The sequence below is a fragment of the Colletes latitarsis genome, chromosome 1, assembly GCF_051014445.1.
Source record: "Colletes latitarsis isolate SP2378_abdomen chromosome 1, iyColLati1, whole genome shotgun sequence".
Taxonomy (NCBI): domain Eukaryota; kingdom Metazoa; phylum Arthropoda; class Insecta; order Hymenoptera; family Colletidae; genus Colletes; species Colletes latitarsis.
The window spans coordinates 46,861,832-46,879,559 of record NC_135134.1 but is presented as its reverse complement, the minus strand read 5'-3'; the positions used below and the strand labels follow the sequence as shown (position 1 = coordinate 46,879,559).

Below are 17,728 nucleotides of genomic sequence, written 5' to 3'. Positions count from 1 at the left end.
TGTGTCTTAATTAAAGTTGGCTGACTTCTGGTTTCCCGTGGCCCTTCGTGCCACTCGTCAGATCCGTTCCCCAAGGGTGCAATTTACTCGCACCCCTTGCCACCCTTTATCGCCCCTCCCCTCGCGACTAACTTACGTCTACCTTCGTTTCGAACTCTTGAATATGCCTTACTGGTTTCCTCGCCTTTCATCGTCCAACTTTGACTCATCGATACCCCGTTGTACAGAGCGTTCTGTGATTTGTGACAAAGTCGAGAAGAAGGAGAAAAAGTTTCTCGTACGAAGCTCCTCGTTCTCGAGAAAATCGAATTAAATATCCACGCGAGGAATCACCCTCTGTTCTTTGGTGGTACGATTAATGGAACGCTGTGCGTAATGGCACGTTGGTTAAAAATGTCTTCGGAAATTCGTTACAGCCAAGGTTGATTCTTAATTACCCTTGTGTCTCGTCGTTTATAAATATTCATCGGCCAAAAAGCACTGGAGATTTTCTTCTCCCCTGAAGAGCACTTTAGCGACTAGACGCCCAATATACGTAGGGATTTCAAGGTCCAAAAATATTAAACCATGCTCGTTGCTACGAATTTTTAATCCCTTTAATTCCGAAGTTACGTTTTTGAAGTCTGATTTAATCTTACTATTAATCGCAGTGTTAAACGAGTATCGAGTAATTAATCTATCCAAGCTAGGCGCAGTTAGAAGCTTGCATTTGTTGAAATTTACCTTTCAATTTGTATCCCATTATTATTTGTCGTATAAGTCTATGAACCGATGGTTCGAAGAGTTTGCAATAAACTATATCAAATTCTTATGTTTCTCCTGATACATAATTTATTTTTTCAAATTTATTTGTTTTAATAATTTCGTGAAAGTCTATGAATTGATAGTCGAAGAATTTGCGATGAACCGTATTAAATTAAATTTGAACGAGATTGTATCAAACGATATCAAGTTTTCGAGTAACTTAAATTTATAATAGGAAAGTGTCGCTGAAGCTATTGAGCTCGCGAGGAACGAAACTGGAACGTTGTATCGTATTTTGTAAGCGAATATCCTCTTTAAGAATCCAGTTGGGTAGCCGCGGTAGTCTTCCTTGATCTTTGCTATGCAAAACAGCCTCTATTCCCTTTTGTCCATCGCTTGGGTCACCCTTGAGCGTTAAAGTTCTGACCAACGGAGCGACGGCGCCCTTAAACCGTGAACGGACCAAAGTTTATCGTTTTTCGGTCCGCTCGATATTTATGTAGTATCTGAAAAGGTGTACTCCGGGACCCACGGAATTTTTCGAGATTTTTCATGCACCCGTTGAATCACTATCCTTGGAATTCGTACATTTCGATTCTTCTCTGGCATCCGAGGACTCCAGTCGCACGGATTTCCCGATTTAAATAAAGAAATATGCGATGGTGGCTATTTACAGGCTACTCTATCGTGAAATGCAACGACATTTTTGGAATTTTATAAAAGATAAACTATTTTAGATATCGGTTCAACGCTCTGCACCCTTATTTACACATATCTTGTTGAGTTACGTGAATTCTTTAACACGGATTAAATTCACGAAACTTGCGTTTGCAAAGCGTCGTTTTGTCTTTCGAATCGATCGAACGATGACGATGCTTGACGGGGAGTATTATTCTAGAGTTGTTATAATACATAGTAGCACGAACGAAACGTAATTTTCTCGATTTTTATATTCTATAATCTTTCCACGACGAAACGTGAAAAATTGCAATTTTTTTTCTCAGACTCGTTTAGTGACGAAGAAATTCTGTAATTTGCATGTCATTAATCCCGAGTGGAAATTTCTACTTTCGAATTATAGCTACGCGCGCCGTAGAATGGAATATATTATGCGATCAGCGTGTCAATAATTATAATTGATGGCATTTTAAGATTATCCAGATGCAATGAACAGGTCAAATGGTACAGAATGAGCATTGATATATTAGAGGCAATTAATACGGCCGCGAACGCGACATGTGAAACACCATGTGCGCCGGAACGAACGATTTTAGATAACTGAGCGGACGTACCAATTTCGCCGACCACCAAAACGATCGAAATGACCCATTAATTCATTTATGGTCGAACAGTAATAAACCATCGAATGGATTCATACCGTTTATAGATCGATGTTCATGTTTTGAGTGGTTCTACGGGTAATATTGTTCGAAGTAGTCGCAGTGCTCAGATTCGTAATTAGTAACTTGATATAGTCTACCCTTTCCATGTTCCTCAGTATTTTCTAACATACAGAGCTAGTATATTCACCCAGAACTCTCAATAATATAGCTTAAATAATTAAATAAAGAAAAGTTTGTATTGTTAAATGGAAAACAGGCGTTCGATATTCCGTGTGTGCGTCTTTCATATTTTTCCTTTCGTCGACTAATCGCAGTTCGTAAACCGTACCTTCATTTTCAAAGAATATTTACAATATTCTCTTCTTTTTTGCACAGATTCGCAAGCAATTCAATTCGTCGAGCAAGATAAGAACCCATCTTGATCCCATTTTACCCTAGTATGTACTTCGTGCATCGTTTTATTTCTATAACCCGACGTTACCAAATTCCTACCGAAGGTTATGCATTCATAGAAGAGTAATTAACGAAGTATATACAATTTTTTGTAAACTATGTTCTCCTATACGTCGCCACGCGAGGAATCCGTGATGTAATACGCAGCCTTCGAAATACCAATAGCTGCTATTCGCTGTCGCGTCTCTGATATAATACCGACTACATATGTACGAACCTGTTTACCTGCACAGGCCACCTGCGAATACGAGAGCGTCTAACGCGATTTATTGTCCGAGCAGACAGCCCTTGGAACGTCCCGTGTATTCCTCGAGGGCAGCGCGAACGTAATCACGTTTAAGACAGTTCACTTGCCAAGCTTCTTCGGTGTCCTTACAAATGATCGCTATAAACGGCTGTGTGGCGTTGCGATGCCACGAAACGGCGCGACGGTTGGCGGCTGGGGAGGCTGCGCCATTAGCTTCCAGGTGTTCGATATCCCAGCCACGTCATCGTTCCCTCATTCCGGGCGATCATGGCCCAGATCATCCCCCGAAGTGGCGGTGTAAGTTTCACTATCGCGTCGACGATACAACGCTAAAGGGCGGACAGCTCCAACGGAATGGAAACTCAGAGACAGAATAATCCACGCTCGTATAAGCCCCCGGAGTTCTTTGGAATCGCGGTTAACGGGGTTTTCAAACTTACGAGCGAGGAACCTTTATTTTCTCCGATGGTGCACCGTTCGCCCAATTCGAGTCGGAATTGCTGGGAATTAATTAGATCGTTGGATTACGTTCGTCGATGGTCCGTTTGAAACGAGGACACCTGTTAGCTAGGAACGTTTCGACGTTTACGTAATCGTCGAGTCGGGTCATTTTCGAAATGCAATGCCTTTTTTTAGCGGTTGTATAATCAATAGGAATCGTCAAAACTTTTTTTGGGAAATAGTGTCAAAGTAAATGTGAAAATAAACATAGAAGACATCATAAATAGTAATAGTCGTTATGCTCGTCGGATAGAGGATGAAATGCCCTTTAAAATGAGCGTTCGTACGAGTCGATAGCTTAATTAGTTCCGGAGATATGAGGATTTTAGTTTCAAGTCGATCGGATGAGACCGAAGCGTTTGTTTACGTCGCGAGGTGAATGAACTTACTACGGCTTTGTCAAGGTCGTCGACCGCACATGATTGTAGTACGCACTACGTGACTCGCGTGCGAGACAAAGAGGTCCGACGCGACGCGTAAGACGGAGACAGAGATAGTCGAATTAAAAAAATTACCTTTTACATAAATTACGATATCTCGAAAACGGAAAGTCGGATCGTCAAAAACCAAAATCCATTTCAAAGAGGAGGCTTTACCGCTTCTAACAATCCCTCAATTGTTAATAAAGGACGAGTAGTTTCGAAACTACACGCGTCTAAAGTTTTAGTATTTTTAATACGCGATAGTCTTTTTTAAGACGGCGCGAGAGACCACAGTGGAAATTGAAAAATTACCCTTTCACTTAAATTGCGATATCTCCAAAACAGAAAATGGAATCGTCAAAAACCAAAAACCATTTTAAAGAGGAAGGCTTACCGCTTCCAACAGTGGCTCAATTTTTTATAAAACACTAATAGTTTCGGGACTGCGCGCATTTAAAGTTTTCTTATTTTTCAGCGAGAAGTGTCGCTGCAAGAGCTTGATTTTCTTCACGCTTTATCCGGGTAATAACATGTTTGAAACATTCCTATATGATTTCAATACCTGTATAAAATTCTATTTAAAAAATTTATAGTCTGTTCAAACTTCTCGTTTGCGTTCGGATTAGTCACAGATTCGAAGAGTTGATTAATAATTTCTATAGAGTCGAAAATATGGTAATTAGCAGCGTCAGTTTAAGATCGTTTGCTGAAATAATTTTGCAATTACTTGACACGGTTAGCGTAAACGCGGATCAGATAAACTTCCTCCATGGTAACCTAATTAATGGTAACTTAATTAATAGTGCGGTATTCAATGTGCTTGAACTGTCTTCTCGAACAATGCGCGCCTGGATGCGAATCGATATTTCAAAGTACCAAGGCAGCTTGTACGTCTTCCCGTTATGCGCCAGGAAGATTAAGAACGTTCCGTCGCGTATTACGAAACGCTCCACACAAATAAAGCTTCGATTATGAACCATAAAAAAGCAATAATTCTCGTCGCGAATCGACAAATAGAATTAGCCGAGGCATTCGATTTCTCTTCCTTTAGGAACTTCCTTATTGGATTTCAAAATATACTATTCTAATTTTTTAATATCTGAAACTTTTTGAAACTACTTCCTATATAATCTCTGATTATATAAAAATTGGTCTATCAATATTTAGCGAAGAAAAATAAGATCAACTTCAGTTTATTAAGTCTGATTCTCATACTTTAATCGTCAATGAAACAATTCACGCAACGATTTGTGACGTTTAAGTGCATTGAATTTAATAATTAAACTCGCAAGACCTCTCGTGAGCATATTTCCTGGACGGATGGAACATAGCCGTGCATCCGTTATCCTTAAAGCTGCATTCCTCCATTCTGTAATTGCACTTTTCCTCGTGCGTCTCCGCGCGACAGCGTTTCGGTCTTACTCTGCAACCGTGTTCGGCCCATTTGCACGTGACTTGCTCGTCGGGATCGTACTCGCTTTCTTCCGAGGACTCGTCCTCTTGATGGTACTTTCCATAGTTGCACTTTTCCTGGTGGATCTGTTTTCGTCTCCTAGGCATGTTGACCATGCAACCGTACTTCCTGAACTTGCATTCCACCAACTCTTCCGGGTCGCCGTCGTCTCCGTCGGTGACGATGCTTACGTGATCCAGACTCTCGGTGATATCGTTCATCAACTCGTAACGGAGTTTGTAATGGCAGTGATCCTCGTGGATGGAAATCCTCCAGGGCGAGGTCTTCACTTTACACCCGACAATACGATGCTTGCACTCGACCAGGTCGTCGTGCATGTGAGCCACGTCCGTGGGAAGACTCTCTTCCTCCAAGTGTGGGCGAAATTGACATCTGAAACGCACGTTCGGTTATAGAACAAAATTTACCGAACTGATTATGTATCGTTTGTTTATAAAGGAAAATCTATTCGACCATCAGATGATTTTTATAAACACTACCTCCAGTAAAATACTAAAATTAGCTTATTAAAATATTTTCAACGTAATATTGGAAATATAATTGTACGGGTGAACATTAACTTCCCAATTACTTTTTTCATATTCAGGTCTCGATTTTAGGGTTGAAGCTTGCAAGGTAATATTTTGGGGAGGAGTGTAATTAGCAAAATTAGAAGAGACAGTGTGTATTCGAGTCTCTCTATCAGTTTAAATATTATTGTTAACGATTGCTTACCGAGATTCGTGCAGATCTATCAAGTATACCGGTACCCTAACCCAGCATCCAAAATTAGCGTACGCACAGGTCCTCAGTTCCTGATGTTCGGGGGGAGCAGGCGGATACGCGAGTCTCTCGTGATTAAGGAAATCTTCTACAGGTGCACTCGGATGATCATTGTGGAATTTCGGTGGGAAGGGATGCGGCAAAAAGTGAGTGGGAGGCGGTGTGTAAGACGCGCTGTTCTGAGAAACTGGCATCACCACGTTCATTGGCGCCTGACAGGTGGGACAGGCGTAATAATAAGGTTTGCAGCGATAACAAATCGTGTGTCCATTGTCGCAGGTGTAACGGGGCGCCAATTCCATCTCCATCAGGCAGATCGGACATATGCCCTCGCTTTTGAATTTCTCGTTCAGGTTTGGGTACAGCGTAGCCATGATCTGTTAAAAATAATTAAGAAAATCTTCAAGAATTTTATTATTCAGAGAAAGCAAGACACTAGTCTCTCGTCGACTCTGAATTTACTCCTGCAGTTACATTTACCAGAAATTTTTATTCGAACGCGTTAAAGATCGCTTGTTTTTACCACGATTGATTCAATTTTATCACAGAGTTCTCGCACAGGTTTGGGTATAGCATGTCCAAGGTCTGTTAAAAATAATTAAGAAAATCCTCAAGAATTGTATTATTCAGAGAAAGCAAGACACTAGTCTCTCGTCGACTCTGAATTTACTCCAGCAGTTGAATTTATCAGAAATATTTATTCGAGCGTGTTAAAGATCGCTTGTTCTTACCTTGACTGATTGCGTTAAGAATCATATCGCACGAAAGGAATTACGAACAATGGAATTTAGATATCGTACTCGCGTCAGATAAGAGTAGTATTTAATCAGTCGTTTATCAAACCGTACGACTTAAACAAGCGGACTTTCGTCTTCTGTCGATACGAGAGCGTATCAAAAATCACGCAACGAAACTAAAAACATTCTCGTTGTTGTAAAAAAATTTCGAGATTAAAAGCAAGCATGATTTTTTCAATGAGGTATTTTGTATTCTGTTTTAGGATTCAAGTAAGAGTAATTTAAATATTTTACTTGGCAAGGGTGACAATTCTTCTTAATTTAGAAACTATCAGAAAGTACTGTTATTATATAATGTGATATTTCGAGAAACTGCCACGTAATTAATCTCAATAGGAATTATAAAAATTCACAGAATGATGCACGGTTGGGAGAACCGTGTAATGTTGATTTATTATACGATCGTGCGTTATTCTATGCTTGTCATTTTCAAAGGTGTTCCGTTTAGGGTGGAAAGTTGTCGTTCGTTCGACCTTGCGTCGAGTTTTCGACGTCCAGCGTCGGTCCTCGACTTCCGGTACGCGTAGCCCACGTACGCGGCAACACGCGGCCGAACATATTACAATCGATCGTGCTGAATTTACTCACTCGACTCGTTGTTCTCGTCCTTGCAGCGACGCCGGGCGAAACTGAAATTACGGCCGCGCGGAGCGAAGGGAGAGAAAAAAAATAACCGTCGCGGCACGTACGCCTCCGCGACTGCGGGCACTGTGTGTCATCGTCGAACTGTCAGCGTTCCCTTATTTGCCAAGACCGATAGCGCGACTTTATCTGATAAAGCCCCCGCCATTCCCGATAGGGAACCATTTTCGCGCTCGAGACAAAAGTGTCGGTCGACGAGGCGATTCCGCGCGTAGAATCAAATCGGCGGAGGGGAACGCGTCGTTCGTCCTCGTTGCTATGCATGCCGCGACGGCCAAAGGTAACCGGCGCCATTTGTTACGACCTCGTGTTTCCCTGTAAAAAAAAACCCCCGGTGAAAAACAATGTCGAAAAATGACCATTTTCGACACTCGACGGGGGAAGAAAAATGCCTGTATAGCGTGCATCTAAATGCGCGACAGCAATTCCTTAGTTTTAGTTTGGTTTATTTTTCCTCGAACCGTCATCGACTCTAAATACATTTCGGTAGAAATTTAAAAATTGAGTGCACACAAAATCACACGTTAATTATTTACTTTTTCTGTAACTCAGTCACTGTACGTTCAAATTTTGATTCCTTAAAATATAGTTACTCGACTCTAGAATTTTCAAGTATTTCTTCGAGTATATTTTATATCCAATAAATATCTGTATCGTTGGTGTTTGGGTATTTATGGATATCATCGTCCAGTAGCGTCGTTTTTAATCTTGCATTCGCGTCAAGCGGTACAACAGCTACATTGTACGTCGTAACGTGTGACGGATTTCTGTTTCCGCTTTGATTACTTGACCGTTCGCCAGTGACAGTTAATTATGAATGAAAAATTGTTACTGGCCGTTGCGCGACCCCTCGGCCACCGTGGGTTCGTTACGCAGCTTCCATTTTGGTTCCCCCCGGTGGTCGCTATTGATAATCTTCGCGTGAAATCTGGGATTATGTTTCACGGTTGCGTTTCTTGGTCCCCCTGTTGCTTCGAATATTTCAGCGATGCGTCTACAGTTTCGACAGATACTCGCTGTGTCTGTTCAAACATATCAGATCTTTCATTTCTATCGTAGAATTTCAGTACAAGTCAAGTCGTATTATATCAAAGAAATTGTATCAAAAGTTGTGTTTACATGTTGCATTTATCACGTGTTATTTCAAGAGATTACTCTAATAAAAATGGAATATCCCACTGTAGCGATTTTTGCTTTGCGTGCAATTATCTCTAAATATCGCTAATGAACGAATCTTCGTCGTTAACTGTTAATTTGAAATAATCTTAACGGCCTCCGACGCCGTTATCGTTACGCTGTAAAACGCGAGACGCGACAGCAGATTCGTTAGCGTAATATTTCACCGTGCAATGCATTTCTCGTGCTATAATTTCATTTTGGGCTCATTAATCTTAACATTCTCCATTCGCACGCGAAGCCTGTATATCGATCAGAAGGCTGACCCGCTATTACAGCTCCAATTTTAATTGTACAGGATCGTGAAATATGTGCAGTCGTTACTATTAATATTATCGGCTTCTGGCGTTATTAAATACTGCTTTATAATTCTTTTCTCGTTTATTATAAGCGTCCAGCGTACGCAGCTATTTTAATTTCAATACTTGTCTTTGATCTTCGTTTTCACCAGGCGTCGCGATATGAATCGTTTATGATTTTTATTGCTTGTTAATAATTTTTTTAAATGGTCACTTTCGGGTAAAATTGTCAAGGACAATATTAAAGTACATACACGAATGTTATTTTTAAATTGTTTGGAGACGTGCTTTTGTCATTATCTCCAGGCGATTGTCACGTTACTATGCAGATTAAATCACATCTTCCGAGTCTCATTTTCCGTTGCAAAGCACTTTCGTGAATCGTGAGTCACGAGCTAACAACTATTTCTGATAACTGCAAAATCCCCTCTAATTTTATGCAGCGTTCTGCGAAGCGACACTTATACACCGTCAGTAATTTCATAGGTTTGAAATTGTTCAAGAAACAGAACACGAAATTTTCCTAAATGTAACTTTTCGAACTTGTGGATCCTTTTCGAATAATTACAATACAACTCATGAGTAATATCTGATAGTTGTTAGTAGTACAAAGTAAAATATAAAAATGTACCTTTTTAAAATTAGTTACTTTTTAATCGAACTTTCAATTCGAGTATTCTTTTTTCATTTTAAACGAAGCGTTAGAAGTATACTGTCCAAGAAATACAGTGCACTGGTTACGATTACTGTCGAACGAGCTTCCGTAATAACTGTTCGCAAATTCACCCCCGCGTCACGCGGTTAAAGCGGGATACTCTTAGAGAATAATTTTTGAAAATAATACGGCAATTTCCATGCTGTCTTGCGCTCTCGTCGCTGATTCGGGGATGTAATGAAAGTACACTTTTGCAACCCGGCACGCAGGGCGCGAAACCAAACACGCGCGTATGATATTCTACACCCTGTCTCATAACGACCATCCCTCATTTGAATCCCTACGCGAACGTCACATCAAAGATATCCGAGCGGTCTCATCCAGGCGCGGGAGGGGTGGTAATACCCACTGACCATAAGTCACTTATGCAAATCCGCGAGATGGAAACACGCGTCGCTTCGCGGCATTGCTCGACGTCTACGACGAAACAAATTGAATTTAATATTCAACGTCACGGCGGTCAGCGTTGGTTCTGCTCGAACTTTTACCACAGTTGGACTGGATTACCCCTGTTCGACAACGGGTATCCGGGAAAACTGTCAAACGAATTAAAATCAAACGATAAAATTAATTGTATTATACTATAACGTTGGGGTTGAAGGATATTTTTTATCGATACAGTTTTTGCATAAAGGAACAACACGTAGGAAACTTTTGTATGGTATAATATAAACATTAATGTAAATTACGTCACAGTATAATCTCGTTAGAAAGAAAGAGAAATTGTAATATTTTTAGGTGTAAATTATGTGAAGTGATATTTACAAATCGATTCACAGTTTGGTGATTAGTTTCTTCTGAAGTATTATAAAAATATTTTATATCGAGTTCGTTGACGTTAGTGTTCCCAAAAATATTAAATTCCCAATGAATTTATAATTTATTTAAAGAAACAATTGAGCTAGAATAAAATTACTGTTTCGCTTCCTCGAGATGTTTTCTAACGTTTCAGTGTTCCAAATTAGAAGGAACCTCGTTTTTCCCGATGGAAACTTAACAGGTCGGTCTTACGTGAATTTCTTAAGTAATAAATTGCATGTATTATTGGGAGAAGTTCCCATTGGATGTACGTCGTATCTGATTTATGCACGACGGTGCACCGACCCATTTCAGCCGAGCAGTCAGACAGTTCTTGAACGAACGATTTTCTAACGGATGGATAGGTCGTGCAGTTCCCATTTGCTTATCTTCTCGTTCCACCGGATTTAAATCCGATGGATTTTCCTCCCTCGGGGCCACTTAAAAACATTTGCCCATCGCCAGTGGTTGAGATATTTCGACCACGCATATAAGATGTCTGCCAACGAAGCACTTGGCTTATTTGAAAGATCGAGAAGCTACGGGGCAGCCTACATAAAAGGAAGCTCTATTAAGAAAGTACATCAAACATATTTTATTATCTTCACATAACAACCATTTCGATCTGTGGCGTCGCTTCCCGTGCTCGCCACCAGAGGGGTTGCGCTCTCACAAGCGCTCGACCGACTTTTCACGCCTCCTACGAGACTCTCACGAGTTCTAACTCGCAGCAATGCAGAATCGAGAAAAACTTCTAGCTTTATTTCCACCTAATATTTCGACAAGTAAACGAAAAAAGGAGTTACGTTTTCTGGTCGCAATTGAAAATTTTGTCGAACCATCGTCGAGGGGAGCAATTAAAAACTTCCTAATAATTTCACATTATTTTCGAGCATCGTTTTCTTCTTCTTCGTTCGAGCATACCGCGTATTATCTTCCGATACATCGTATCGACGTGATATATTGCCGTCGTCAGACAGTGAAAAACGTACAAGGGTACCACGTTCTCAATATTTCAAAAGCGTTATCTAAATCGTTTCGCCGCCAGCGGATCCGACCTTATTTCCACGCACGACGCAATAATTCGCCGCGTCTTATTTTTTTCGAGTCATTGTCTGACGTTTTAATAGGTCAGTGAAAAGTCGGGGGAGTATCGAGGGAGCCTCTCACAAAACAGCTTAATGAGATGCCTCTCTCTTTCTGCCATTGAATTCGGCACGAAACGCGGCAAAGAAACGACGTTGACGTCTCGAAATAAGCTCGCGATCGCCAATTTACTTGCTCGATTGGGCGGACTCTTTCACCGATTTCTACCGTTCTAATAAATAAATAAAATTACTCTAGACGTTTCTAGCATTTTTCAAATTATTAATTCCATTCGTCCTCTTTTAAATGCATTTTACTTCAACGAGAATTGCTAGAAACTGTGGTTTGTTGTGCTTCCAAAAGGAAAAGGAAAAGGTAGCTTTCACGTTTACGGGGGTTTGTGCATCAAAGAAAAATTTCGAATAGCTCGAGTGTACGTTTTCAAGCTTCCTTCTCGCGCCGTGGGGAAACGCGTACGTTGGCGTATTCAACGATCACGCGTGTACAACTTGACCCCTGAGGATGAGAGTATGCCAGTAGTGCAGCAAGAACAGATACTTGATACAAGCGTTGGAAATATAATAACAATTTCATTTTATGATGCTTTCGCGTTGCTCTGTTGCTCTTATTCTCAAGAGCTAGATTCTAAATGGTTCTGACGGAATAATTCAAACGTGCTTTCGTATTCTGATATTAGAAACGTAAAATTAGCGTCTTTAAATGTGAAAATAGTTTTAATAGCTTTTGCGTATGATCGTGACAGGCGTACTGTTTTTAAATATAATTTGAGAGTCAAAATGTTGACTTCTCAGGGGAACACGTGACCGTATCGTTCCCTCATCGCGCGATCATAGCCACGACGATATCATCGAACGTGACCGTCTTAGAAGATCCCGGATACGAGATTAAGCTTGATTCTGCATTGTAAGCGTATCGGATAAATCCATATTAGACGCTACCCATACATAGTTCTGTTCTTATTTCTGTCTAGGAGAGCGTTCTCCGACCACGGTCACGTTACCAAAAGAAGTAGGTGTCGTTTGTTGACACGTAATCTCGGATATCTGGAATTGCTTATTCGAATCGGTCGTGCAGAGAATTTCGTTGTATCGTCGTTCCTTCGCGGATCGATTCGGACGATAGGCGGGCATTGTAAAGCTTAATCCGCCAACTTGCTCCGGTGATTGATTCGTACGTTCGGATTTCCTCTTCCTTGGTGTAATCGATCTTCCCCCCCTTTGCTCGTTTCGTTCTAAAGAACTAATCAGTTATAGCGTTTGCTTCCGATCCAATTCTACTTTGCTCGACGAATAAGATTCCTGTCGTGATTATTTATTCCACGCTTCCGTCGACTGTTATCGATGGTACAATATCACAAAAAGCGATAATAAACACAGTTTTCAGTATGTTATTTTACCAGTTTGTTTCTTCGGGGGAAGACCAGAATAGCCTTTTGATCTTCTGCACTCCACGACTCTTTCATTTATGATAATACAAATTGAATGTAAGAAATTTAAATTGAAATTTAAGTTACAGGTATTTATACATTTGCGTCGATAATATTTTCTTATTTTTGAAAGTCACAAAATTGCAATGGCGTTGCTAGTTGTTCGTAGTAACGAAGTCTCGTGGATTTCAAAGGGTTAACGAAACAACGAGGAGAAGGTGATGTCTAACAAAGTGTTAATTGCAAGATGGACGAACGAGACCGGGACGATGACACCCGCGGATATGTGTTTCCGGTATGTAACACATGAACGACGAAAAAAACCCCGGCGTTCGTCTTCGCGGCGATCCACGGGGTCAACAGTTTCGTCCCTTCCAAATTACCGGCGCTCGACCTGGAAAGACGGAAAGTTTCCCAGAGAATTACCACCTTTCCACGGTTCCTTTCTCCGCTTTCTATGCTCGTAGTTCAGAAGCACTCGACACGCTTTTTCAACGGCAATTTCACCTTGCCTTTACAAAGGAGGCTTTTGTATTCGGTTGCATGATAATGTTGTCTCCCATGCGAGCGTTGCACCCTGCCTATCCTGCACCCACGCGACGCTCGCGTCTGTGTGTTACCGGAAGCGTCGCAAATATTTGACGATGGTTCCAAGGAACACGGTGGCAGAAGTCGCCGTCACGCACGGGCCATCTGTGGGAATAATTTTACATATTTCGACGATCCAGCGGGAAAAGCGGCTTACGCGGACGCCTTCCAGGGTAAAGTGACAAAGAATCGAGCAACGGACCGTTTTCATCCGCTTTTTGGAACATTTCTCCTCGGGAGATACTCGAAATACGATTTATCGTGCTTGTTTCGAAGTAAACACTGTTTACAATCGGTCATAGAAGACGAAGTAATCGTCGATAGCTTTGGAGAAGAACTGATAAACTCTGTTAGTTGATAGGTCCATAGTTACAATAATCTGAATGCAAATTTAAACAAAATTTCGAAATTTATGATAGAAATATCACTGAAAGCAATGCAAGCTTAAAAAAGTGCTAGAGCTCCAAAGTTGATCCTATTGCAAAATTTAAAAATTTCAAATCGTTCTGAAAAAATTATTTTTGATTGTAGGGGTCAATTACAATCATTTTTGGTGAATAGATATACCCCCGAAAACCTACTCATTTTCAAGAAAAAAATTCGAGCAGGTGGACAAATTTTTGGGCAAAATTAAAAAATTTCAAATCGTTCTGGAAAAATTATTTTTGGTTGCGGGGGTCAATTACGATCATTTTTGGTGAAGAGGCATACCCCCGAAATCCTACGCACTTTCGAGAAAAAAATTAATTACCAAAAATTTCATGGCTGACCATACCATTGATATGTTTCACTGAAATTTCATGCGTATCTTTAAAACATCATAACTCCTGAACGGATTGGACGATTTTAATGTTTAAAAAAGCAAACTACGTGTATTTTGTTGGAGAATATGTAGAAATTGCAAAAATATTCGAAAACTTGTTCCTTTACTCCACAAAATGAGAAAAACCACATAAAAATGGATCAATTTGCAAACTGCCATAACTCCTACAATAGTAAATATATTTCAATGAAACTTTTTTCTGAAGTAGAGCTCATGGGTATCTATAAAAAAGTATTAGACAACTTTTCTGTAGGGCGTCAAACAAAATTACTAAAAATCAAACGAATTTTTAAGAAAAATCGACAGGAGGTAGTTCCTGAATTTTTCGACGAAAAAAAAGAAATTTCAAATCGTTGTAAAAAAAATATTTTTGGCTACAAGGGTCAATTACAATGATTTTTGGTCAATAGACATACCCCCGAAATCTTATCCACTTTCTAGAAAAAAATTCGAGAATGTGTGAAATTTTTCGATGGAAAAAAAAAATTTCAAATCATTCTATAAAAATTATTTTTAGCTAGAGGGGTTAGTTGCAATCATTTTTCGTCAATACACGTACCCCCGAAATTCTACGCAGATTCGAGAAAAAAATTCCTTTCCGAAAACATAATGTCTGACCACGAATGAATGATTCCCCTGAAGTTTCATGCGTACGTTTAAAAAATCATAACTTCCGAACGGATTGAAGGATTTTAATGATCCAAAATCCATCAAATTCAATGACTCAAGTATAATACATGGAAAATTAGTTAAAAATCAAAAGATCTCCAACGATGGAGTGTCTTCGTGCCAAAAATGTCCTCGTGTTTACGATACGTTCCAGCAGAGAATTCGAAAGGGATATCAAATTCCAATATCGAATCGCGGAGGGTCTAAAAACGAAGGTTGATGATAAATTATTGCCCTCGTTGGGCGGTATCCGGAGTCGACGGAACGTTAAAAATTTCCGCTCGAAGCGAAAACTGTGCGTCGCGACTCCGTGCATATTTCTTCCGATACGACACAAAGAGGGACACCAGCGTTCCTTCGATTCTCGACAATGCACGGTCGTCGAGTAAAATCCTATACAATCCCGATATTTCCCTGGATCGGTTTGCGTTTCGCGACTTTGTCTTTGAGAGTCGAACGGCGCGCGGGGCCGCGTCCGCCTCCCGTATTTATGAAAAGGTGAAAGCGTACATGCACGCGTACACATGTTCGAAGTTTGTTCCCTTCGAAGCGTTCGCGGAGAAATGGTATGAGGAATGGTCGAATTATGCGACATATTGCAGGACCCGTGCTCCCTCGAGCGGCCGCGTGCTCGCGCACCGGAAAAGCTTTTCCATCGACGGGGGAATTGTTTCGAGTATGAGCGCCCGCGAGCGTAGGGCTTTTCTGCGGCAAAGACGGGGGAGGAGACGCATCTCGTCGGATATTAGCGCAATTACGTGTCGCCGAGTAGTTAAACCGCAAATGAAAATGACGGCGACCGTCACTTACATTTTGAGATTGAACGAACTTGTTGAAATCTTCGATCAATAATATCGATATCGACAAATTTGTTTCTGAAGCCATGAAAAGAACTTTATTTGTGTGATAATTAGACAAGACTCGAAAGGGTTGGTTCCCTCGGTTTAAGATATTATTATTCATTTATTAACGGGAATAAACCCTTCAGTACAAAAGATGTAGTATATGAGGAACTACAAATGTGGATTTTACATAGTCAAACATTATCGCTTATAAAATTTTAACAAAATAAATTAATTTACGTTGTAAGAATAATTTTAGACTTTCTAATGATTGTTATATCCACTGAGATCCAAACGTTGTGCAGTAACTTTCAAAATAAAATAGAAAGTGATTTCTTAAATATCTTCATGATAGATACAAAGGAAACGATTGAGTAATTGTTGAACACGAAATAAATACAAAGATATTATAAATACCAATACATACTGTAAAACGAGTCAATATACTGTTCACGCGTTTTAAATAACAATATGGTGATAATGGATTCTCGTTGTACTTGAAAAGTTCCTTGACATTGTGTAATTTATTTATAAAACTAGCTCTGGATTCGATGGTCATGTTTCTTTAAATTAGTCTGCGCCACTAAAAACAGCACTTAAAGATCCGGATGGAAGGACGCTGTTCCTCCTATGTGTCTTGGCAACTAATCAAAACACATAGTGAATGTAACTAAGCTCGTGCAATATTTTATTCTTTACTCGCTGGAATTCTGTCACTTATCGTAATTATAAACTCGCTGCAAAACAGACACTTCCAGATCAGCGCGTTTAAGTATTCTTTACGATTAATAAATCAACTTTTATACGAGAAGCAATATTGTTTACTCTGTTAGGTACCGGTACGGTGTTTCTTCGATATAATTTTAAAGTACTTATAAATATTCAATTCTTAGCTTTAGGTACACAATCGTGAATTCGATTAAGTTTAAGTTCGTCGTTTTCCATTCGTTTTACGACCGCGGAAATTCACTTGCCGCTCGGGGAATACAAATTTTTTCGACGTCAGGTTCTTCAGGTGTCATTAGCGTCGGCCGAAAATCGTTTTTTCGTGTAACCCGGACCGCCGTTTGCCTTATTCGCGACGTTTACCGCGAGGAATATTCATGCTACGAGTCTCGGCGGGGTAACGACCATCGCGAAAAGCCGGTTACGTCAAACGCGCATCGCACGAGAAATTGCTATTCGCGGCAATTAACTTCGTCCACCTAGTGGAACGACAACCTATCCAATCTCTGGCGCGGTGACGTTTTCTGATTCGAAGCACGGAATCTCGCGTTATCGGCGTGCAACTAGATCCCGTGGTTCCCGATTCAATGGAAAATTCTTTGAAAAGCAACTTCATCGCGGCCGTCATTAACGCAATTGGTTCTGCTTCTCGCAACTCTATTTCTTCCCCTCTCGCGGTCTTGGAAAACTTCGTTGAAACGACGAGTGATGGAATAAAACTTCATTGTACGGATTACGTTGAAGTGTACTTTTAAATACGAGTTAATGTTCGAATTATTACACGAATTGATTTCTGAACCATAACGATATTAAGTGAAAAGATTGTCGTACGAAGAGTTATTATTATTTTTAGTATATTTCTTTTCTCTTTTCTGTATGTAATATCACTTTTCCTACATTCAGTACGATTCACTCTTTAGTATATTTATTTCTAGAATCGATGAAGTATATTTCTAAATGTAGCTTTCGACATGGTCGAACTGATTTCTAATCCATAACGATCTCAAGTGAAAAGATTGTCGTATAAAGAATTATTATTACTTTTATTATATTTCTTTTCTCTTTTCTTTACATAATATCACATTTCCTAGATTCAGTACAATTCACTCTTGACCATATCTGTTTCCAGAATCGATGGGATATATTTCTAAATGTAGCTTTCAACAAGGTCGAA

General features: G+C 40.1%; 1 protein-coding gene across 1 annotated transcript; it reads right to left on the bottom strand.

Annotated features, from left to right (window-relative positions):
- Positions 1-4,907: 4,907 nt before the first annotated feature.
- LOC143340621 (uncharacterized) lies at positions 4,908-9,127 on the bottom strand. Its single transcript, XM_076762803.1, has 4 exons — positions 8,505-9,127; positions 7,332-8,426; positions 5,899-6,323; positions 4,908-5,556 (listed from the first exon to the last, which is right to left on the bottom strand). The coding sequence occupies exons 3-4, from the start codon at positions 6,318-6,320 to the stop codon at positions 4,983-4,985; spliced, it is 996 nt and encodes a 331-aa protein (XP_076618918.1). The 5' UTR covers positions 6,321-6,323; positions 7,332-8,426; positions 8,505-9,127; the 3' UTR covers positions 4,908-4,982.
- Between the last annotated feature and the right edge of the window lie 8,601 nt (positions 9,128-17,728).

Coding starts and splice junctions, on each gene's coding strand:
- LOC143340621 (XM_076762803.1), bottom strand. CDS start 6,320: ATGGCTACGCTGTACCCAAACCTGAACGAGAAATTCAAAAGCGAGGGC. Junction 5,557..5,898: donor ATAGATCTGCACGAATCTCG/GTAAGCAATCGT, acceptor CGTGCGTTTCAG/ATGTCAATTTCGCCCACACT.